Source organism: Emys orbicularis, chromosome 1, assembly GCF_028017835.1.
Source record: "Emys orbicularis isolate rEmyOrb1 chromosome 1, rEmyOrb1.hap1, whole genome shotgun sequence".
NCBI classification, from domain to species: Eukaryota; Metazoa; Chordata; order Testudines; family Emydidae; genus Emys; species Emys orbicularis.
In genome coordinates this window covers 234,852,156-234,876,989 of record NC_088683.1, presented here as the reverse complement: position 1 = coordinate 234,876,989, position 24,834 = coordinate 234,852,156, and the positions used below count along the sequence as shown (strand labels likewise).

Genomic DNA, 24,834 nt, shown 5'->3' with positions numbered 1-24,834 from the left:
AGGCTTCAGCTTCAGCTCCGGGTGGAGGGGCTCGGGCCTCTAGACTTCAGCTCCATACAGTTGGGCTTCAGCTTTCTGCCCTGGGCCCGAGCAAGTCTAATGCCGGCCCTACTTGAAACCTGCTTGCGGCCCCCCAGGGGGCCCTGGACCCCTGGTTGAGAACCACTGCTCTAAGGGAATAGTGAATATTACCATTGAGTCTCTAATTGAAAGCACTAGGGAGAAGACATTCATGGGCCAATTAAAAAAACATTCTTCAGTTGGAACAATAAAAATCCACTATGACTATGGATGGGTGTCCGTGATAAGTGTGGAATTTATGACTTAAGTCTTGGGTCATGGCAGTTGATAACACTCTGCTCTTCTGCTGTTATCAGCAAGGCCAATCATTGATATTGTATTTGGATAGAAATCTCTAGGATTATGCTAGAGTTAGTTATTGTTATGGCATGTTTGGCAAACAGGGACCATCATGGCCTTGTCTGCTTTGTCATTCATGAGATTGGAACATAGGTTTTTCAGCATTGGGAACTGGAACAGAATAGGAGTAGTTAACACAGACTTCCTTGATTGTCTCACACGCAGCACTGTCTCATCTTAATCCTTCCCATCTGAAAAAGCACTCCCAGGACCTCAAATATAGGTTATGGACACTACTAGTCTTCACGCAGAGGCTTCCCTTGTCTCTGTTCTGGGCCATCAGGCAGCAGAGGGAGAACCTTTAAAGGTATGCATCATATTGTCATCTTTAGACTGATGAATCACAGCTCCATGCCGCCTATTGGATCAGTCTATTATGGGCTCTTTTTTGGCTATTGGAGTGTCTAAATCAGGGGTTCTCAAACTGGGGGTTGGGACCCCTCAGGGGGTCACAAGGTTATTACATGGGGGATTGCGAGCTGTCAGCTTCTACCCCAAACCCCACTTTGCCTCCAGCATTTATAATGGTATTAAATAGGTTTAAAAGTGTTTTTAATCATAGAATATCAGGGTTGGAAGGGACCTCCAGAGGTCATCTAGTCCAACTCCCTGTTCAAAGCAGGACCAATCCCCAGACAGATTTTTGCTCCAGATCCCTAAATGGCCCCCTCAAGGATTGAACTCACAACCCTGGGTTTAGCAGGCCAATGCTCAAACCACTGAGCTATCCCTCCCCCCTGTTGGTACAATAAGGGGGGTTGCATTCAGAGGCTTGCTATGTGAAAGGGGTCACCAGTACAAAACTTTGAGAACCCCTGGTCTAGATGGCTTTATTATTTGGATGGACACATCCAGTTGAAACTCAACACAGAAAAGGTCAAGGTCGTGCTCGTGGGTAAGGAAAAGTGTCTTGAGGAAAACTTGGGCAGTTTTTGTATGTCCATTCCAGGGAGAATGGCGTCACTGGAGATGGGTGTGGAACTTGGAGGTAACCACTGACTGCTCGCTCCGCAGTTACAACAGTGATTTAGAGTGGCTATTACCATTACCATTTCCATCCTGGTGGGAAAGCCCATCTGTTTATCTTGAGTACAGGCCTCAGCATGATTGCTTATGCTTTTGTCACATGATTGCTTGTGCTTTTGTCACAGGATAAACGACTGTAATACATTCATAATTGGGCGTCCTTTCAAATTGCTTTGGAGGCTGCGACCACTGCAGAATGAGTCATTACCTTATACCTTCAGATAAGAGTGAGGAATTCAGTTATACCTATGTTCTGTGAGGTGCACTGGCTGCTATTACACCAAAGAATATAATTTAAGGTATCAGACTTAGTATGGAGAGCCTCTTCATAATCGAAACCCTCAGAACTGGATTGATCACTTCGCATCCTATGTCCCTGCCTGATCATTACAATTAGCCAGGGTGGTTCTGGTCTTGGCCCTTCTATTAAAATTAATGGAGAAGTGTTGCTAAATCCCCGGCTTTGAAAATCTCAGTGTCCCCAGAGAGGCCAGCCGCTATCTCTCATTGGCTGGCTTTAAAGTACATTGCAAATCCCTCCTTTGAGGTATTTTTTTCTGGCTGTAACTGGGTTTGCCCTGGTGCTAGATTTGTTTGATGTTATTTGGACTGTGTTTATGTGCTTATCTTTTCTTTCAACTGTTTAAGTGTTTAGTTTGGTATTTTGTACAGTGCGTGAGAACCTTACAAAAGACACCATATAGATTGATTTAAATAAACTAAGATGCTGCATCTATATATCTTTGTGGAGCACAAAAAAGTGCAAATGTTCACATTTACTGAGGCAAAAGCAGCTTCAAACATATTACTAGTGTTGCAATAATTGAACAAAACCTGCTCCACCCCACTCCTAATCCTAATAGAAACATAAGGTTATTTCATTGCATTTGTCTAACAGTGTTTTTGCTGTTATTTTTCCAGGGTGCAAGTGCCTACATTCTAAACTATTTTCTGTACATTATGTGGGCTCTATCTTTTGCTTTCCTGGCAGTCTCCCTGGTCAGGGTGTTTGCTCCTTATGCCTGTGGTTCTGGGATTCCAGAGGTGAGTTTCTTCCAGATGGATGCAAATTTAAAAACTGAAAAATCATTTCATGTTCCAGACCTGTGCTATCATATAGCTATGCCTTTGGTATATGAACAAGCAGAAGCAAGGCATTTTAATTTTTTTCCCCCCACTGGACATGTCTTTATATTATGCCTTTTGCCTAAGCTGTGTTCATGTTACCGATCTAAATTCTTCATCTTAGACTCCACTCAAAGGCATATGCAATGGCTGTTGTTTTGGCCAACAACCCAAGGACTGAACTGGACACTCCCAGAGCTAAAAGCATGAACTGCTACAACTTGAGCTAAAGATCCAAGACTCCCTAGCTGGGCTGTAACAATTCATATCCTCTGTGGATTGGACACAGAGGGGGGCCATAGTGCATACTCATCAGTGGGTTACACATAAATATTTGCGTGGAAGTCCAGCAGATACAATTACATGTTCCAATTATAAGGGAGAAGATAAAAATTTAGGCCAAGATTTAAGCAGGGGATGGGAGGGAGGGAAAGGGAAGGGAGGAAGATTCAAGACCAAGCTTTCCAAAGTAACTAGTGATTTTGAGCTCCTCAATGTTTGGGGGCCCAACATTTGGAATTCCTTTAAAGGCTCTGATTTTCTGAAAATCAGGTGTGTCAAGCTGGGTGCCCAACATTCAGGCAACCAAAGTCACCAGTCACTTGAAAATTTGGCCCTAAATCCATATTTGGGTTCTTAAATGAGTGACCTTGAAATCAAGGAGATCTACAGGTTACTCAATACTTTAATAAAACATGTCAGACACTTATTTAAAAAAAAGTGCTAAATAACAGCTGGGTATTATTGTTTAAGAGCCTCCATATGGATTTCGGAGTCTAAATTTAAGCTTCAGTCTTTGAAAGTCTTATCCTTCTTCTTTAGATTTAATTCAGTGTACAGAGCTGTTTGCTCCTTTCCTCACCTCTAGGAGAGCAACCCAAGAAATCTAAAACTGATTAATCAAAAATCTGGAACTGGTTGGAAAAAATAATTGCAAAACCCTCCTGAAATATTGACATTGTTTCCATTGCTCAGGTGTCAATATGAAGCTATTTTAATTTTTTTTTCAATTTTTGTTGTAACTTTTAAAAAAAAATTAATAAAAATATTATCAAACATTTTCACTTACAGAAAACCTGAATTTTAATAAATGAAAATGTCTACTGGTTTTGATAACGTTTTGGATAAAAATTCTGATAATAAAGTCAGAAAAGTCAGAAGTAAAAAAAAGCCACTTTTTGATGAAAAACTTTTCATTTGCAAAATTTTGAGAAGTTTAAAAATCAACAAACACCAAAGCCAAAAACCTTATTTCAATATTGATTTGAGTGTACTTTTAGAAAACTTGCTTAGAGATTGATTTATTTCTTTATATCTTTGGGGAAGAATACAAAGGAAAAAAGGAAGGGGGGAGCATCAATCCATGTAAACTGGAACTTGGAATGGTGTGTACTTAAATTGACACAGCTTAGTTGGTTCTCGCTTTTAAAATCCTGATGGTCTTAACTCGTGCTATAATCTTGTAAAGGATTTTTTATTATTATTTTACGTGTATATTGCTTTAATGCCCATAAGCTAACCAGATCACGCACTCTAGAGATGTAGGCACTGTACAAACATATAGTAAATCATAGTTCCTTCCCTCTCAAAGGGCTACAAGGCACACTAAAACTGCTGTTGCTTGAACACGCTCAGTCAATTCCTTTTACACTGCAGTCAGTAAAGGAACTCCCATCAGAAACTGTGCCGCTTCAGATGCCAAGCCAGCCCCATGTCCTAGTCCCACTGGACTGGATTGCTGGAACAGGATGTAGAAAAATAAAAATCACTGCTAAGAATGGTGGCAAGTAATGTGTATATGCTAGAGTTACCTTCAATTTAGACATGTTTTAGAGGTAAATTCCAAATCAGATTTTTGCCTGTTGACTTTGTTTAAATATGGCAAGATTTGATCCATATTTTAAAAAAATTAAGAGAAACTTGTTAAAACCAAGATCTCTGCCAGATTCAGTTTCATGGCACTGCAATATTTTTTTGTGATGGAATTTTTAGAAATAACAAAACATTTTCTGTTTATGGAATCTGCCCCCCACTATAATTATCATTTTTTTTTTTTTGGTGACACTCATTTGCATCTGATTTAAGCCCTGATCCTACAAGCCAATCCACATGGGCAGCATCCTGTTGACTTCACAGAGGCAGGGGTCCACCCACAATAACTAGCTTGTAAAATTGTTGCCATGTTTACCCACTACTCATGTTAACCACTAGTACGATATCACTGTAGAAAAGTTGTCTTAATCTTTTGCTCTGTGCATCATTGGCTTCTAGTCTAGGGTTACCATACGTCTGGATTTCCCCGGACATGTCTGGCTTTTTGGTACTCAAATCCCCGTCCAGGGGGAATTGCCAAAAAGCCGGACATGTCTGGGGAAATAGGGAGGCAGCATAAGCCAGGGTCCGCCTGGCCCCAGCACGACCCGCCGGGTCCGCAGTGCAGCCCAGCCGCCCGGCTACATTGTAGCGAGCTTGGGCGGGGGAAGGGAGGGCGCAGCCGCAGAAGGCGGCGAAGGGGCCGCTGCTGCCCCCGGAGGCCGGGCGGACCGCGCGCCCCAGCCGAGCCCGCAGGACCATGGGGAGGCCGGGCCCAGCCAACGGCTCGGGCTTCCCTCACGGGCGGGGACCCCCCGGCCACTGGGGGACCCTTCCTGCGGCCCCATCACCCCGCGCGGCAGGAAGGAGGCTGCGGCGCGGGGCAGGGAGTGCGGCGTGTGCCGGGGCTGCAGGGACCCGCGCTGCCCCGGTCGCCACTGAGCATCCGAAGCCCCCGCCAGGCAGAGGCTGCCGGGGGAGCGGGGGAGCTGGGCAGGCGGGGGGGTGCAGAGGCTGCAGGGCGAGGAGGAGCAGGGCAGGCAGGGGCATAGAGGCTACAGGGGCAGGGGGGTGCAGGGGAAGGGCAGGTGGGGGGCGCAGAGGCTGCAGGGGCGGGGGGGGGGATGCAGGGCCAGTGGGGAGCAGGGGGCACAGAGGCTGCGGGGGGGGTGCAGGGGCTGCAGGGCGAGTGGGGAGCAGGGAAGCACTTAGCAACCCCCAACCAAGATCAGAGCAGGAGGGAGGAGGGGGAATGGGGGGTGTTCAGAGAAGGGGGCAGAGTTGGGGCAGGGACTTTGGGGAAAGGGTTGGAATGGGGGTGGGGAAGGGGTGGAGTTGGGCGGGGCCGGGGGTGGGGCCAGGGGCGGGGAAGGGGCGGAGTTGGGGCGGGGCTGGGGGCAGGACCGGGGCCCCGTGGAGTGTCCTCTTTTTTAAATGTTTGAATATGGTAACCCTATTCTAGTCTACTATAGCTGTTAAGCTGTTTTTGCAAAATTGAAGTTGCAGAAGTTTATTTAGTTCTTCAAGCTATTCTTCCTGCCTTCCAGATAAAAACCATCCTGAGTGGTTTCATTATTAGGGGCTACCTAGGGAAGTGGACACTCTTAATCAAAACAGTCACCTTGGTTCTGGTGGTGTCTTCGGGCCTCAGCCTCGGCAAAGAAGGTCCTTTAGTGCATGTGGCTTGTTGCTGTGGTAACTTCTTCAGCAGCCTCTTCTCAAAGTACAGCAAGAATGAAGGAAAGAGGAGAGAGGTGAGCTTGGACTCAGATTGTCATTTCTTTCCCCTTAAATATAGTCAACAACTCAAAGGGCTCCTGCCTTGAATGCAAATCTTTGTGTTGCAGGTGCTTTCAGCTGCAGCTGCTGCAGGAGTCTCTGTTGCTTTTGGTGCTCCAATTGGTGGTGTACTTTTTAGCCTGGAAGAGGTAAGAGCTACCAGTGAATCAGCTATGTTTCACTTTCATGATGTATGTTTGCAGAATTCATTTGCATCAGTAAAAATACTTTCCCTTGATTCCTTCCTTAAGAATCCTTTTTATTTTCCCAATATTGTTACGCCATATATAAGCATATATAATCTGTAGTTGTTGCCAATAAGAAGTAACCCTGTAGATTAGCATAATGTTGGCGGAAGAGGAGTAATAGTCTCCTGGAGATAACCAAAGGCATGGTTGTGCTGTGTGTGTTCAGCATTTGACTCCATATGAAAAGGTGTATGCCTTGAGCATTCTAACAAAAGATTACAGAAACTTGCTACCGCATGTCTAGAGATCATAACTGTTCAACAGCTTGCTATATGATTCATCTCACGTTCATTTTCCATTGTTCGCAATTTCCTCCTCAAGTCTGAAAATGCCTTTCCTTACAGATGTGTGACCACGTTCTGGTCGCAGACACACCCATGTATGTAAAGTCATACTAACCACAGACGGAATGCAGTAGGGCCTGTGGTGCTACAGAAAAGAGAGTAACTAAATCAAACACCTTACCTCCCGCTCAGTTAAGCATTCACTGTCTCTGTTTGTTTTAGGTTAGTTATTATTTTCCCCTGAAAACCCTCTGGAGGTCATTTTTTGCTGCTCTTGTGGCTGCCTTTACTCTGAGGTCCATCAATCCGTTTGGAAACAGCCGACTGGTTCTTTTTTATGTGGAGTACCACACCCCCTGGTATATGGCTGAACTTTTCCCATTCATTCTGCTTGGGGTCTTTGGAGGTCTGTGGGGGACGCTCTTTATCCGTTGCAACATTGCATGGTGCAGGAGGCGCAAAACAACCAGGCTTGGGAAGTATCCGGTCCTAGAGGTCATTGTGGTAACTGCTATCACTGCCATCATCGCCTATCCTAATCCATACACCCGGAGGAGCACCAGTGAGCTGATCTCTGAGCTTTTCAATGACTGTGGTGCTTTGGAGTCCTCACAACTCTGTGACTATATTAATGACCCAAACATGACCAGGCCTGTAGATGACATCCCTGACAGACCTGCTGGCTTCGGAGTCTACACTGCAATGTGGCAGCTGGCCCTGGCTCTGATTTTTAAAATTATCATCACAATATTTACTTTTGGCATGAAGGTAAGTTGGAGGGTGTGTAAAGTTCACAGCTGCAAGCCATATTGCATGTTGAAGCTAGACTTTTGCATGACAAGACCTGGTTAATATTAGAGCTTAGAGTGTCATGTTCAGGTTACATACATCTGGCATAATACCAGGGATGTGTATGAGAACATGCAAATTCTGAAGCACAAGGCATTGGAAAATTAAGGCTTAATTAGGATTCTGCTTTGATGGCAACAGATTCATCTAAAGATTCAGAAATTAGCAAGAGTTCCACAGACACTCATGGTGTCAGGGGTGAATTGTAAGATGCTATCACATAACCATCTCATGTCTTTCATTCAGTGTTTGTATTTCATTGTAATATACAGAGTAACTCAATTTAGCTGTAGCATGCTATCTATTTTTGTATGACTCGCTTCCCCTGCTTCTCATCAACTTGCATTAGATACAAAAAAGACAGTATTGGAATGAGCAACCTTGTTGTATCTTCTAGGTTTCTTTGATTTTTCTTGGTTTAAAAAAAAGATATTGTACTTGAGCATTTAAATTCACTTTTGCCAGTAAGTCAATTCAGCATGATTCCCACTTCAACTGAAGTTGATTCCCACTTCAGCTCCCTTGGAAATATGGAGTATTTTATGTTGCTGTATATGTTGTTGAATTTTTGTCTCAATATAGTGCAGTGTAGCCAAGTTGCACTGATTGTGGGAGCCATAAGTTTGAATTTACTGACTATTTATTACATTTAAAAGCTCACGAGATTTTGCAAATGTGCAAAATTTTAAATAAAAGCTCAGCTGTAATATTCCATCAGTGCAGGTTTTATTGGTTTGTTTTATTTTTTCCCCCTCATTGTGTTTGTCAAGTTTTGCTTTTTAGAAAGAAAGGGGAAATAGAGTTCTGTACATCAGACCAAATGGCTAAAAGAAAAAAGGTGCTGTTTAAACGTGAACCTAGAGCAATCAAGGGTTATTTTGGTTTAAAATCCCCCACTCCAAACAAACAGGGGTTTTGTGGTACAGATTCCATTTTATCCAAGCCCAAACTACACAAAATGGGCAGAGGCAAGTTGTAGCTATACGGTTGGTGATGGGGCCCATTTCTAAACATACGTTTGTCTGTATAAACTAGTAGCTCGCATTCACATGAATATATTGATGGTTTTATTCCAAAAAACGAAACTATTGAAATAAACCCAACAGTGTGATTATTTTGCTAACCTAACCAACTGCTATTTTCTCAGTGTCTAATTTAGGACCTGTCTATAGCAGAATGAATCAAGTTCTGCTGAGCCACCCACTTTAATATGGTATCAGTGCCATATGCTAAGCTAAAACCCATTAAAGTCTATCTTGCAAAATAAGCTTGAACTGAGGATCCATTGCCTAAATGGCCTAGTATTTTTTCCATGTGATGCTCAAACTTGGGGTTCTCCTTATGGTGCTACTCTTACTAGATTTAACTCAGTTAGTTTGTTTTATAAGGTTTCACTCTGTAGTTGTCTTTGGAAATAATAATAGGATAATCTAAGTCAAGAAACATGGGTTTTCTTACACTGGGGATATTGTTAATAATAAAAAGCCATTTAATGATTAAAATATTATTAACACTATCTCTCAATTTTAGTAGATTTCCTGAGTTGTAGGAACAAACAGAGTCCAAGTTAAGTGTTCTTAGACTCCTGTGGATTTAATGTAACTTGATGGAACTGGAGGAGGATTTGAAATAGGATGGTGACGCCTTTCACTGATGAAGTCTCAAGTTCAGATGTGGCTGAGGTTGATACTGGCACAAAGTTATCATTATGGCTGTTCAGTAGCTAAAAGTTCTCAGTACAGTTCTTTAGTGCAGTGCTTTTCAAAGACCGGTCGCTGCTTGTTTAGGGAAAGCCCCTGGCGGTCCGGGACGGTTTGTTTACCAGCTGGGTCTGCCAGTTCGCCGCTCCAGGCCAATGGGGGCTGCGGGAAGCGGTGCGGGCTGAGGGATGTCCTGGATGCAGCAGGTAAACAAACTGGCCTGGCCTGCCAGGGGCTTTCCCTGGACAAGCAGCCGACCAACTTTGAGAAGCACTGCTTTAGTGGACACCAGCATCAATTGGCAGTGTCAGCAGAGAACCCGAGGAGAGAACAGGCAAAGAGGCTTAACACTCTAGAGAAGGTCGTACCTGAACAGGAATGAGAACACTGGGGAAACTAGCACTGCTGCTACCAGTGCCATACCTTAGCGATTGGTTCTCTCATTTCTTCTTTTCTGTAGTATTGCTTAGTGCCTTGTGACTTGACTGTACAACAGACAGCAAGGCAATGATTCATAACGCTTCCTGGAAGATGTATAGCAAATTCAGATGAAGAAACGAGCTACCTCATTTCATTTATGAGCATCAGATTCCTCATTTCAATTTGTATGCTGTTTGGTGTTTAATTTAAAATCCAATCTAAATTACACTGATATTTAATAAAGTAAATAAAGGTGAACAGCAGTAATAAAGTTTTAAAGTATCCCATATGATAGAGGTTCATTTCTAGATGCTATTTACAGTTAAGCCTATACTTTTCAAACTTATGACACACAAAAAGCTACGCCTTCAGAAGAGGAGAAATTAAAACTATGCAATGTGCAAATTTTGAATTTAAAAAAGAAGATTGCTCATACCAATACTGAGAAATAAAGTTGGTGTGAATTCAGGAACTAGGATTAGGTCAAATAGATAAGCATGTATTTAAATTATATATTACTTTTTAAGTACCTGTATAATTCCAGTCATTGCAGAGGACCATCTCAGACCAAGGAGAAGATCCACTAAGATTTCCGGAGAGTTGTGGGGTCTGGCACTGGCTCCGATAAGGGATGTTGGTATTCTATTACTATATGTCTTATATGCATAGCTGAGACCTTTTGGTCAAAATGATCACTTGTCTGTATTTCATTTAAGATCCCTTCAGGCCTCTTTATTCCCAGCATGGCTGTGGGAGCCATGGCTGGTAGAATGGTTGGAATTGGAGTAGAGCAGCTGGCCTACCATCATCATGACTGGATCATCTTCAGGAACTGGTGTAGACCCGGAGCGGATTGTGTCACCCCAGGGCTTTATGCTATGGTGGGAGCTGCAGCATGTCTAGGTACAGTAAGTGGCGGTCTTTATTTGTGTGTGTGTGTGTGTGTGTGTGTGTGTGTGTGTGTGTGTGTGTGCTACAAGATGTTTTCCAGATGTACTGTGGGTTTTTTAAATTGTTAAGAGAATTTCATGCTCATGGAAGCATGCAAGTTTGCCACTCTGACAATCCTAGAAACAAATTATATGATCAGGCACAGCACAGGCAGTAGCACTGAACTCTTCCTTACATTGCCCCATCGGTGTACTTTAAACGTGGTCTAGAGGAGAGGGGGTAGTTAGTTGTCCCTGCCCAGTTACACTTAGTCCTCTCTGTTGAATCTGCCAAAAAAGGATGTCAATTGCAAACAATATGGGGGTGAGTGGGGAGAGAGTTATAAAAAGAACATGAGTTTTCTTTTTTATAAAGAGCAAGAAAACTCTTCCAAGAGGCTTGCTCATTTGCGATGGTTGTGATTTCCACTGTAATTACCCACTGATTTAAAATATTCCACTATTGAGCTAAGGAAAGCCATCTTTGGTCACTACAAATTTTGCCCAAATTGAAATAATTGATCTGGAAGTGAAAGGTCTGTATCCCATTACCAATCACACAGGCTATATTCAGTCTTTCATCTCTGATTATAGGTTCAAAGCCTGGTTCCTTTGAATTCAATGTGAATTTTGCTATTAACTTCAATTGGACTGCCATTCAGTCCTAAATGCTAATTGTTAAAGCAAGCCCAGTGATATAAACTAAATCTCGTACATCAAATGCCAAGTTGTACATGGAAAGGAAATGTGAAAACATCAATTCCAAGCATGTTATTTCTTCTTTCATTTTTTACTTGACCTGTATCTTACATAATTTCCACTGCTGCTTGGTATTTGGACTATGCAGTAATGGGCATATATCACAGAATTAGGCCTTGTCTACAACGAAGCTTTCTTGTGTAGATGTATCTTGTACAAGCAAAAGAGTGCTTTTGCCGATATAGCTTATACAAGCGCTCTGAACAAAATAAGCTGTTCTGGCAAAAGGAATCCTGTGCCAGTAGAACTGCGTCTAGCAGTTTTGCTTGCCTGGATATGTCAGTTAGGGTATGATTTTTCACACCCCTATGTTCATAGCTATGCCAGCAAATTTTAAGTGTAGACCAGGCCTTAGTGTAATTCAGTAGGCTTCCAATGAAAGCTGCATCCAGAGGAGCACTGGCAGATAAGTAGGATCATTTGTGACACCAGTCATGGTAGGAACCTAATGTCAGAAATAGTAAACCAGCCTCAGTTGTCCTTTTTTATTCTTTTCTTTAGCATTCCAAAACAGAATTGATCAGGGTAGACATTTTGCTTTTATATTAAAGAAAAGTTCTTTACTGTGCATCCATTAGCAGGCAATCCTATTCTGTTTTTACAGCCACAAACAGCTATGTAATAATTGTAACTGCATAGCATTACCCATGCAATTATATAAAAACAACTTTTAATAACCTATTTTCTTATTTCTCCAATCTAAACAATGGCACTGTATTTGGAGATCTAAGAATATCAAATTATCACAATTATCTTTCTGACATATTACCTGGAGAAACGTATACAATTGTTATACTGTGATTATATGATTCTTTATATAGTGTAATGTAAATTGCAGCAGTAAACAGATTAATTATAAAATGACACAAAGAAACTACAGTGAAGAATGTTGATGCTAGAACTGATTTATATACAGAGGGCATCACAACCAAGCTACAAAAACACATTTCATGGAATCTGCTTACATTATGACAAGCAATTTACAGAGGTTGATCGAGGAGCGTGCTATGTTTAATACAGTTCCCTTAATGCTTCTTTTTCTTTGAGTGTAATCCTTAATCAAGTATGTTTTCAAATTAAACCTTCAATATAATCAATTGTATATAAATAAAGAAGTCAATAATGAAATTAAACATGTCTGCACTTTAGCACTGATTTTCCCAGAAATACGGGCCTAGTAGTTTAGACTGACCGCAATCCAGTTTTGGTATGTCATGTATCAAGTATAGTTCAGACGTGTGTGCTTTGCTGTTGTGCCAGATTATTTAATTAAGGTAATCTCCAAGCACGCAGGTACCAGAGTCCGTAATTATCTGCTTTTCACATGCTAATAAATTTGGGTTGAGCATGTCACTGTAACCTTTTCTGTTCAAAATTACAGCAGATGAAATGGAAACCTGTACTTTCAGTGAACGACACACAGTGAGGGGTTTGAATAATTTCATGCCTTTATGAATATAAGATACTAGAAAGCCAGAAGAGTTGATACATTTATAGATTTTTGTTGTTTTTTTTTAGGGGGGAACCTGAATGATCTTTTTCTTGGCAGGTGGAGTTACCAGAATGACTGTCTCCCTGGTGGTTATTATGTTTGAGTTAACCGGAGGCTTGGAGTATATTGTACCTCTAATGGCTGCAGCTGTGACCAGCAAGTGGGTAGCAGATGCCTTTGGGAAAGAAGGGATCTATGAGGCACACATCCACTTGAATGGTTACCCATTTCTGGATGCTAAGGATGAGTTCACACACCGAACACTAGCAACAGATGTCATGAGGCCTAGGCGTGGTGAGCCTCCACTCTCCGTTCTGACACAGGATAGTATGACAGTGGAAGATGTGGAGACATTAATCAAAGAGACCGATTACAATGGCTTTCCGGTGGTGGTTTCCAAAGACTCGGAGCGTCTCATTGGTTTTGCACAGAGACGGGAACTGATTCTTGCAATAAGTGAGTAAAGAGTACAATATAGATTTTAATGGGAATGTAAAGGGTATTAGTGATACTGTGAAGCATGTACAAATAGGTAAGTAAGAACAAAACTGAATGTTTACTCCAAAGGATGTGGAAGGCCGTTTCTACCCTTCTTTATAAGAACCATGCCAAGCAACCTCCCCACTACAACATACCTTCAGCCAACCTCTGGGGTTTAATTCCGCATTCCGTTATGCTGAGGTAAATCTGAAGTAACTCTGTTGAAGCCGTTGGAGTTAAACCAGTTTCAAACTGGTGAAAGTCAAATCAGACCATGGTCAGTAGCATCTCTAGTCTCCAACCAAATCTTTTGTCACTCTCAGCAGTAAAAGTCCGAAGATATCTGTGAACCCCAGCCACTACATAACAATGTGCAAAGTGCTGGTGCCACACTGTGTTAGTTTCTGTTATCACATCATAGTTATTCTAATTTGTAAGCATTTAAATCTTGCAGATTTTGGTGACCTGAAAGATCAGTGGTATGATTTTCAGATGAGTGGAGGAGGGGAAGCTCCTGAGTTCTTTGGAAAATAAAATCTATAAATAGAAAATAACAGCTATTTTGGTGACCGCCTTTCCTGCTTACAGGGACTTTTTCATGAAGTAAAAATTGCTCTGTAAACCATGTACCCTTTACATTTTAAGCTGCTCTACTTAAAAGGATACTACCTAAAGCCTAGATTTACAAAGGGAAGTAAGTGTTGCAATGCTGAGCTTTGTAATGCCTAATTTCTCAGAGCCCTCCCTCTCAATTTGTCCCTTTGTGGATCTACCCCTAAGTAAAATTAGACCTAAAAACTAAATTACTTGTTCCCATCAGGTGTCCATCTATAATTTGATTTCCCATCTCCCTTCCTTCAAAACTGATAACTGGTGTCATATTATATATGTTAAGCACAAGGGATGGAAAAACTCTTTGTGCCTACTTTGGAATCCACTTCATCATTGTAGGTTTAACAGAGTGCCATAGACTCAAAAGTTATTGGATTCATGTTCTGCATAGGGAATGAGTGTTAAGGAGCAGATGAGAGAAGAATTCTAGAGCCCAGTTTCTAGCTAGAATACATATTGCAGCCTTCCCTTAAGCTACAAGTATGTTTGTTTTTAACTGCATGACTGAGAGGTGAGTGGTTTAAATGGCTTGCGAATAGGATTGCCAACTTTCTAATCACACAAAACCAAACACGCCTGCCCCGCTCTTCCCTGAGGCCCTGCCCTTCCCCTGCCCCTTCTCCAAGGCCCCGCCGCCGCTCGCTCCATCCCCCTCCCTCTGTCGCTTGCTCTCCGCCCCCCAACTCACTTTCACCAGGCTGGGGCAGGGGACTGGGGAGGGGGATGAGAACTATGGCTGGGGGTGAGAACTATGGCTAGGGGTGCGGGCTCTGGGGTGGGGCTGGGGATGAGGGGTTTGGGGTGCAGGAGAGGGCTCTAGGCTGGGGCAGGGGGCTAGGGTGCGGGGGAAGGGATGGGCTCTGGGTGAGGGTGCAGGCTCTGGGTGGGGCCAGAAATGAGAGGCTGGGGTGCAGGAGGGGGCTCCAGGCTGGGGCCCAGGGGTTCGGAGTGTGGGAGGAGGTTCAGACTCTGGATGGGGGTGCAGGCTCTAGGGTGGGGCTGGGGATGAAGGGTTTGGGGTGAAGGAGGGGGCTTCGGGCTAGGGAAGGGAGTTGGGGTGTGTGTGTGGGGGAAAGGTTTTGGCCAGGGATGAGGGGCTTGGGTGCAGGAGAGGGCTCTGGGCTGGGGCAGGGAGTTGGGGTATGAAGGGGAGTGAGGGCTCTGGGGTGGAGCCGGGGATGAGGGGTTTGGGTTGCAGGAGAGAGCTCAGCGCTGTGGCACGGTGTTGAGGGAGGGGTGTGGGCTCCTGGAGGGAGTTTAGGTGTGGGAGGGGACTCTGGGCTGGGGCAGGGGGTTGGGATGTGGGAGGTGTGGGGTCCCAGCGGCACTTACCACAGCTCCCAGGAAGTGGCTGCCAGGTCCCTGCAGTCCCTCGGCGCATGGGTGGCCAGGGAGGCTCTGTGCTGCCCTCGCGCCCACAGGCACCACCCCCACAGCTCCCATTGGTCACAGCTCCTGGCCAATGGGAGCTGTGGAGTTGGCACTGGGGGTGGGGGCAGAGCGCAGAGGCTCCCTGCCACCCATGCACCCAGGTGTCACAAGGATCTAGCAGCCACTTCTGGGAGCAGCGCAGAGCTAGGACAGGCAGGGAGCCTGCCTTAGCCCCGGGCCCCCGCTGTGCCACCGACCGGACTTTTAACAGCTCTGGTGCTGACCAGAGCTGCCAGGGTCTCTTTTCTACTGGGCATTCCAGTCGAAAACCAGATGCCTGGCAACCCTATTTGTGAATTCAGACTAGTTTTGCAATTATCAAAAATAGGGAAGTGCACACACCTCAAACTACAAGGCACCTGGCTCATCTAACTGTAAAAGACAACCAAGTAGTTCAAGGGAATCTGCTTTTTTGAATAGCATCAACTCAATAGCCCCACCACCACCCCTTCTCCTCCTTACCCCCTACAAAATCACAAGGAAGGAATCCTCAAAGTAATAACTTCAATACGAGACAATTGTTAAGTCATTTACAGGATAATTAAGCCAACAATTGTGACAGTGTCCCTTTCAATCTTTGTTTTACCTCCAGGCTGTCACTTCCTCTGGCAGATACAAAAGACACACCCTATGGCAGGGTCAGAAGGGCAAAATAAACCAGTGTTTGAGAGTTGACAAAAGATATAAAGACCAAGAGTTGGTACTTTTTATAAAATGTACAGAGTTTGCAGTTTTATATCACTTTCTTTCTAACTAGTTTTAAGATGCTGCCCATCCCCAACTCCCTAAATTCCCTTGTGAGAACTTGAAAATACAAATTAGATACACTGGGCCTGACCCTTGTCTGTCTTGTACCGTATGTTGTCATGCAGTGAGTGTGCAGCGAGTTGCCATGCTGGATTGCAGGCCCGTTGCACTAATGTCACACCAATATCAGTGACCAGCAAAGCTGCAAACAGGAAAGGATCAGGCCTGTTAATTTAAATGTAGAGAGATCAGACACCATCTGAAATGGGTATAAAAAGCTGAGAATTATACTTTTTGATGATGATGCTAAACGGCAACAAGGCTGGTTTGTTCGCAGGGAGGCACATGGATGTGTGGTCCTGTCTCTACGCTTTTTATTACTAGGGCAGAGTTAATTAAAAATTAAAGCTGGTCCACATTTTTCAACTGAAATATTTTCCTCTCAGAAAATGGTTTATGTGAAATCCAAATTTTCCACAGGAAAAAATGTGTGGTTTCCGGGGCGCTCTAATTAAAATCTCTTCTAATAGGCCTGGGGCAGAGTCAAGAATTAAAAATCAAAGAACATTTCTTCATAGATAAGCTTTCTTAAAACATCCAGGACTAGTGGGCTATACATGACTGCTTCCCACCATTTCTGCGGAGAGTGGGCTGCAGTGGGGAGTAACAGCAACTGTTTGGAAACCATATGACTGATTCTGATCTCATGTTACACCAGTTTTGCAATAAACGGTCTCGCTTGTTAATTTTCATGGTACATGGTGATTCTATATGATTTAATGTGTCTTTTATAAATCAAAATCCTGATTTAAATTTTCTAGCTCAAAAGGATTCTATTCTATTCATGCCCTGCACCATGCTATAGGAGAGCCTTCCAGGGGGCATGAAGTGCTATAACAAGCATCATGCGTGTCTTTTCTCCTTATTTATCTCTTCGGACAGGAAAAAAATTGCATGTTTTCTGAATTTTTTTATTAATTTTATTTTATTTTTCCATATTTTTATGTATATACGCTGTGCCATGTCTGCCTATTAGTGAAGGCAAGGCTGAAGAATTGCACCTTGCACTTGGAAGGGAAGGTGGTGAGGTTTGTGGTGGTGATTCACGTTCTGGAGCTACAGACAGATTGTTTTTTGTTGTTGTTGTTGTTTTTTTAAGTAAGCTGGGCCCATGAGCACTTTGAGGGTAAGACTAGAGATCGTGAACATAAATCAGTGTTCAATGGGAATTTAGTGTAGTGAGCAGAGGACTGGTTGGATGAGTTCATGGTGGCCCATGGTACTGAAGGGATGTGTTGCTGAGTTCTATACTGAGGACTTATGGTTGTATACCAGGAATATTGCATTGCTGAAATCCATTTGGAAGTAACAAAAGTACATATTACTTAGGCCAGGTCTTCAGCCAGCAGGATTGGATGGAGTCTTCTTGCCAGCTGTAGAAGATAATTGTGAACACTACTATGTGACAGCTTAATGTCAGTCAGGAATCCAAGAACACTCCTAATATATCTCATAGAACTGGAAGGGACCCCGAAAGGTCATTGAGTCCAGCCCCCTGCCTTCACTAGCAGGACCAAGTACTGATTTTGCCCTAGATCCCTAAGCGGCCCCCTCAAGGATTGAACTCACAACCCTGGGTTTAGCAGGCCAATGCTCAAACCACTGAGCTATCCCTCCCCTAAACTACAGACTGGCTTAACCAATTGTAGGTGTGTTTTGTCAACCACAGGAGACTTCACTGTGGCTGCAAACTCCTCTGCCAACCAACATAACCTCAGTCTTCCTCAGATTTAACTTCAACCAGATGTTCTTTGTCCATGAACTGATCTCAGCCAATTACTGAGCTAACTTAATGACAGTATGAAGGATAGATAGAGCTGTATGTCATCTGCATACTGTTGGCATTTGAGCATGTGATGTCTTACTAATTCTGCTAGGCTGCATGTGAATAAGGCTGGCGAGATAACTGAGCCTCCAAGTGAGGATTCTGGTGGCAGAGGAGGGCCTACAAGCAAACAGAGCCATCCACAATCAATTGTCCTGGTTGATGGGAGCCATCAAGATTCCAAACCACCATTAATGGCCCACACTTTGCATAACTACAATAGGACCTCAGAGTTATATTTATATTTCTAGTTTCAGATACAAGAGTGATACATTTATACAAATAGGATGACCACACTCAGTAGATTATAAGATTTGTAATGCTACCTTACAAGAGACCTTTTGCATGAAGCATATTCCAGTTACATTATATTCACACTCATTAGCATATTTTAATAAAATCATATAGAGTGCAACATCACAGACGCATTTCTCCAGTGTAGCTAGACCCTGAAGAAATAGTGCTTCTCTTCTGGTAGCAAAAGATGAAGGAGAGGCAAATGGAGGTCTGTATAGCTAAGGAGACAAATGCACACTTTTAATAAAAAATGATGTAATCACATTGATTTTCCATTACCTGTGACTAGACATGACTAGCTAATAAGTTTTTAAACCGTTCTTGTGGACCAGGGCAAACAATGTTGAATGCCATATTAGTTCAAACAAGAGAACTAACATGGCTAACTCCATGCACTTTTCCACTACAGAGAAATCCTCAGTATGGGAACTTAGGTTAGACAAGCTGGGATTTGAAGCTCATGTGGGTAACTTGGATCCGAGAGGCCATTTCCATATCTGCAGGGACTAATTCACCTTTAAATCTGACAGGAGTCATCTTCTGTGGATTACTCTGGTTCAGTGGAGTCAGCAAATATAGTCACCCTTCCTTTGGTGCTGCTTTGCTCCTTGGACTAAGTTTTGCACACTCACTGACTGAAATATATCTGTGCAATTACTATATTTTATCACGTCTCTAACTTCCCAACCCGTTCATACCCTATGTATAAATTTCACCCTATTTATGGTACTACTGAATTTAGACCAATGTTAATGTATCATTTGCAAAAGCATTGTCTCTAGAGACACAAATTTTACTTCCAGGAGTAAAATAATGGCATGGGTTTATCAGTGTTGTCCAGTGTCATTGTCATTTTGGGGGGAGTACAACTTTCGGAAAAATAGTTACCAAAATGTCATTGTCTGTTGCTTCCTGTGTAGATAAAGGAGTGAAAATAACTAGCTGATTTATTCATGGTTCTTTTTGTGAGGAACATTTCTTGACCTGGGTCAGACTAAATGAACCACCTTCAGCTAGATGATGTAAACCCATAGCTTACTATATCAAAGACCTGTGCAGGCACATGCACTTTTGAAAGTCAGATGTATAAATCAAGACAAGAAAAGACAAGATTAGCATCATTCCTGTAAATTGCAGGGGTATGTGTAATATATGGGGTGAGAAGGTTGAAAGTCACATGACACAGTAATATTAGGTGTGAACTGGAGCTATTCTGATTCCAGTGATATTACAACAAAATGATCTTTAAGAGAAAAATAATGCAGCAGGAATGTGTTGGAAATCATTACTGTCTGCACATTACAAGTCACAGAGCAGGTTTCTGCACTTTGATTGATGGAAATGAGCTCCAAGAATATATATATTTTCACTGACTGTCTCCAATTCCCTGTGCCTCTCAGGAACAGAAGCAACCTGAATCAATCAAAAAGGAAAATGGTTAGAATTAGCTATGATTTCTTTTTTCTTTCTTTTTTTTTAAAGTTGTGTTTATATTAGGGAGAAGGGAGGTGTCTATCATCATTCTTGAGATTTCACTTCATCTGTTGTTAGCACCATACATTGCAGAGTACAAACGAACAGCCAGTGAAGAGAAAAGTGCAAAGAAAACCAGCCATTTCCACTTTAACAATAACTGTAAAGCAAATGGCTAGGGCTATACGTTAAGTGACAGGCTTGTAATAATAGTCATAAAAGCCAGGAGTAAACTTCACTTCACAGCTTGATCCAAGGTGCCAGTGAGAGGTTTTGATTTGGAACATGGGCAAATATGCACAGTTGAGAAAACTGAGGTGATCAAATTCATTTAGCTCAGCACTTTTCCCCTCACTGTTGCTCCTTTTCCTTAAAGACAACCACGCCTCCTTCCAACATGAAGCCTAGGTAAACAAGTTTTATATGAGGAAGTATCCAGAGGTTCAGGAGACAGAATCTGCCCCCCAACCTGTGGGCAAGGCATGTGGTGGTTCAGCAATCCTGAAATAATGGCTGTGTCTCTTACACACACCCTGAATGGGATCAGTGTACAGACCGAGTAAACATGCCCACAGACTGCCCCTCTATGGTGGTGTAGAAGTCACAATGTCCAAATCCAGGTGCCATGGACAGCAGAAGTTCCACATTTCCATCATCTTGGGAGGTCTTCCATACCTCGACACCCTGGGTGAATTTCATACAACAACTGCATTGTGTTACCTGCTAAAACCAATAGTGTAAAACATTTGAATTTAAGGAAAATGATGACAATTAACATCCCAACACAAGAAATAGCATGTTGGTAAAGATATGCTAAGCAAAATAAAAGGGACAGGAACTGTCTTTATATTTGTTTTGGGATAGGATTCTTTGAATTACTGTGGTGACCCTGTGAAATGCGAGTGATTTGCTCTGTAATCCCATGTTCTGATACCTTGGCATATTAAAAGCAAATGTAACCATTCATTTCCAAGTAGGGATGTACATGAGTTTGGTCTGCCATGTGCCTGATTTCTTTGTCCTCCAGAGAACGCAAGACAGCGTCAGGATGGGGTGGTGAGCAATTCTATCATGTATTTCACTGAAGATCCACCAGAGCTCCCAGCCAACAGCCCTCACCCATTGAAGCTACGGCGCATTCTCAATTTGAGCCCTTTCACAGTAACTGACCACACGCCAATGGAGACTGTGGTAGACATCTTTCGGAAACTTGGACTCAGACAATGTCTTGTCACACGCAGTGGGTAGGTATATATAGATGAACCAATAAGATTAAGTACTTAAAGGGAAGGAAAGTGCCACACCAGCTTTGCTGTAGCTGTAATAAATATAGCACTTTTGCTATTCAAAGGAATTTCTAAACATTAACTAACTCTCAACAGCCTATGAAGTCAGCTGGGTAAGTATTATTATTTTCTCTAAAACTAAGGTAGACAGGTCAAGTGGCTGCCCAAGGCAACAGAAAAAAATCAGTGGCAGAGCTAGAATTAGAAGCAGAGATGTATTGGCTGCCATTGAGCTCACACTCAGACCATGTTCCCTTCTCTGTAGTGTATTGTAATTTAGGTGCCATATCGAAGATAAGGGACAATAAAATACAGATACTATCAGGCTGATGTCCCAATATATTTTGTTTTTAAGCAAGTGCAAATGCAGAGTTGGCAAAATATCACTGTTTGCAAAGGGTTTGCTTGTCCCTAGGCTTCCAGCCAGGCTGAAGTGCTCATGAAAAGCATGATGTGGATGACAACTGAGGAAAATAAATCTGCTCAGTTTTGTCTGACAGCAAGGGAAAGTGAGTTAAAACTCCACGAGAGACAGATGACAAAAAATGATCAGGAACAGAAACTGAATCAAAAGTGTGAAACAACAGTTTTGTCTGCACTGGGGAAATTTTCCTAACAGCTCAAACTGGTTTTAAAACCTTTTGGAGAGACAGTCTAGCTTGGGCTTTAGTGACTGGAATAAACAGAAAAATATAGTGGCCCAATTCCTGATAAATTTGGATGCCTAAAATTTTGGCACCTAAATAAAACCTGCTTGCTTTTCACAGGTGCTGAGTATCCACTGTCATTTTCTGTTCTGGGTGCTCAACAACTGTGAAAATAAGGCCTCTGATTTGGAATATGGGTTTAGGTGCCTACTATTAGGCACTCGGGCTTGGAACCTTTTGGTTTTGGTTTCTACCTCTAGCGGTTCTTGAAGCATCAGCCACAAATATTATTTTACGACTGAATTGAAAGGCAAATGGTGCTAAGAATGATGGGGTTCCAAAGTCCAGTATCTAACTATTTTCAAGAGTTGGAAAGGAATGCTTTGCAGCATGGGGAGGTATTCTGGCCCCCGAGGAGTCGTGAGATATTGGATATTAAAAATGTCTCACAACCAGCACTTGCGTTGCTGATTATAGCTTAATAAGGGGCAGATTCCAAAACTCTCACTCCTGTTGGATGGTCACTTCTTGTTTAGTTCCATTAAAGTCAATGGGAGTAAGGCACTATGCCGTGAAAATAAGGGCATCAGAATTTTTAAAAAGAACACACAAGCTGAAATTCACCCTTGTGCAGAATGCCAGGACAAGTCATAGGCCCCACTTAGCCCCTGATTAGATGGTTTAAGTGGTTTTGTGTTGCCTAGATCTTGTGCTGGTGGCCCCCTGCTTGAGAGTGAATTTTATTCGGATAGAATTTAATTATTTTCTCAAACAAAATGGTGTTGCATTAATTACAGTTCTCACTTGAACACAGAGTGGAATAGCTTCTCCACAAAAGGAGGTAAAGAGAATCAGAGCACTTCATTTTTATAATGGACATGGTTTTTATTGTCTTGGTGGTTATCATTAGGTGGGAATAGTTTTTTGTTTTGCTTTGTTTTTAATCATTATTTTGGAAACTAACGAGATCCACAGCTGCACATGGGAGCTCTCATAAAAGGACCCTACAGCAGAACAGGAAAAATAGATGAGATATAAGATGATTCACCTTTCCTTTTTTCTTCTCTTCTAGAAGGCTGCTGGGCATCATAACTAAAAAGGATGTGTTAAGACATATGGCTCAAATGGCAAACCAGGACCCTGAATCTATCATGTTTAACTAGACTGGTAACAGAAGATGGGAAGAAATAACCTTGAAGGAATCTCTCCTAGGTTAACACAAAGGCTGCATACAGTATTTTGTTTTGTTTAAAGAGAAAAATACAGTGTATGAGGAGTGGCCCAAAACTAAGCTATAACAGAGAGGATTGGATGCAGGATGAGACTTATTTAATCAGGTAGTCAGGTTAGTCGCTCTCTATAGCTGCAAACATCAAGCTATATTTCTTCAATGAGTTTCCTAGTAGCTCTGCTGGTATGTGTGATATGGTTTGAAGTGATATAGGTTTAAGTGCTATGGTTTGAAGGCAAGGAGCCAGGAGTACTGGAGAACACACCAACGTTCACACTAACTTATTAGACAGGTGCGAAGATGAGCAGATATTTATAAATAAGTTAGTAACAGCTGTAAACCTTTGTGTTCTAAACTGAGAACGGAGCATGTACGATTCATGTTGATTTATTTGTTACTGATGTCATGGTTATTTATTTGCTACTGAATTATACTAAAATATTTTCATGGAAAAAAAATCATCCTATTTATGGAGAAGTTTGTCATCTTCATTTATTTTGGTAAAAGTTAATTGAGACTGGAGTGGAACTCAAGCTGTAGAATACACTTCTGTTCACTTTAAACATCCTGTCCTTTGTTTCCTGCTTTAAGCCATTCAGTTTTACTTAGTTTAGCAGTTTTTTCAATCAGCTCTCCTCTTATTTTTAAAATGCAGAGATTGATTTGTAAGGATTCATTATTTCTCTATGCAAAAATTGGCAAATTGGTACTGTAATATTTAGTATGATGTAGTTTGCTATGACTATGGAAAAAGTGTAAAAAAGCTCACGGGGGAGATTTTCAAAGGCACGAAGGACAATTAGGTGTTCAACTCTCACTGAAAGTCAATGGGAGTTAGGCACCTCCCTCCCTCCATGTAAATAGAAGAAACAGACAAATGAAGCTCTGCAGTGATTTCTGCCCTGCTCCAGTTTATTCCTTATTCCTCCACTGGCAATTGTTTGCACTTGCTAAGAAATCACTTAAATTAACATAGTGTAATACTGACAGACCCCAGTCGGCGGCAGGCAGGATTGAGCCTGGGACCTCTGGAGCTTAATGCATGAGTCAAAAGTCACCTGGCCCTTAGCTAAGGCTGTAGAGCAGACTCATGAATCTCTCTGTAAGTGGTCTTGGTGTCATTAGATGGGACAGAGCACCATACCCAGGAGGTGTGTGGGTTACATACTTCCCCTAGCTGAGGACGCGCGTTCCGAGCGTCAGAAACTTCCCAGTTGAAATCCCGGACAAGTCCCCACTTGTAAAACCAACAGACCCTGGTCTCCAGCAGGCAGGATCAAACCTGGGACCTCTGGAGGTAAATGCATGGGCCTCTAGTGCATGAGCTAAAAGCCACAGGGCTATTAGCTAAGACTGTGGCAGACTCAATCTCTAAGTGGTCTCGGTGCCACTAACTGGGACAGAACACCACACCCGGGAGGTGTGTGAGTTACAATAGCATGGCTGAAACATTTATTTTCTAGCAGAGCTACTCACTCTTTAAGTTGCTTATACCATGTACAGGATTAATGCTGCAACCCTCCACAGTACCAAGCTTGGACAAGGGTGCAAGAAAGCAATTGTTGTTGTTACCTTGTGTCACTTATGTCCCGAGAATGTGAAGTTTAAAAGGAAACAACTCCAAGTATGTTGGGGTAATGATGCTAACCTGGTCCTAAAGCCTTCCCATTCTGGTGCTCTGTGGGATGCAGAATGTAGGTATTTTGTGTTGTAGCAGACTGTAATAGTCTGAATGCAGAAGGCCAAATGCTGTCATCAGTTACACCCTCTATCTCTGGAAGAGAGGAGGCTATTTTTAGAGTCACATTGGAATTTCGGAGTCCATGGCTATAAAGTATGCCTTATGTAATGCCCATAGTACAAGCCCTTTATGGTATCATCAGTGTTTTATGTCCATACAGT

The 24,834-nt window shown here is 42.6% G+C and overlaps 1 protein-coding gene across 2 annotated transcripts in view; it reads left to right on the top strand.

The window, feature by feature from the left end:
* The window catches only part of CLCN4 (chloride voltage-gated channel 4), a 34,446-nt gene extending 11,582 nt beyond the window's left edge, over window positions 1-22,864 (top strand). The window contains exons 4-11 of one of the 2 annotated variants that reach the window (XM_065413116.1): window positions 2,368-2,490; window positions 5,931-6,137; window positions 6,231-6,311; window positions 6,917-7,462; window positions 10,380-10,566; window positions 12,901-13,299; window positions 20,796-21,012; window positions 22,774-22,864. In XM_065413116.1, coding sequence (XP_065269188.1) covers window positions 2,368-2,490; window positions 5,931-6,137; window positions 6,231-6,311; window positions 6,917-7,462; window positions 10,380-10,566; window positions 12,901-13,299; window positions 20,796-21,012; window positions 22,774-22,864 — 1,851 coding nt within the window. The remainder of the gene's footprint in view (window positions 1-2,367; window positions 2,491-5,930; window positions 6,138-6,230; window positions 6,312-6,916; window positions 7,463-10,379; window positions 10,567-12,900; window positions 13,300-20,795; window positions 21,013-22,773) is intronic. The other variant, XM_065413124.1, reaches the window with a different exon arrangement.
* Window positions 22,865-24,834: the final 1,970 nt, after the last annotated feature.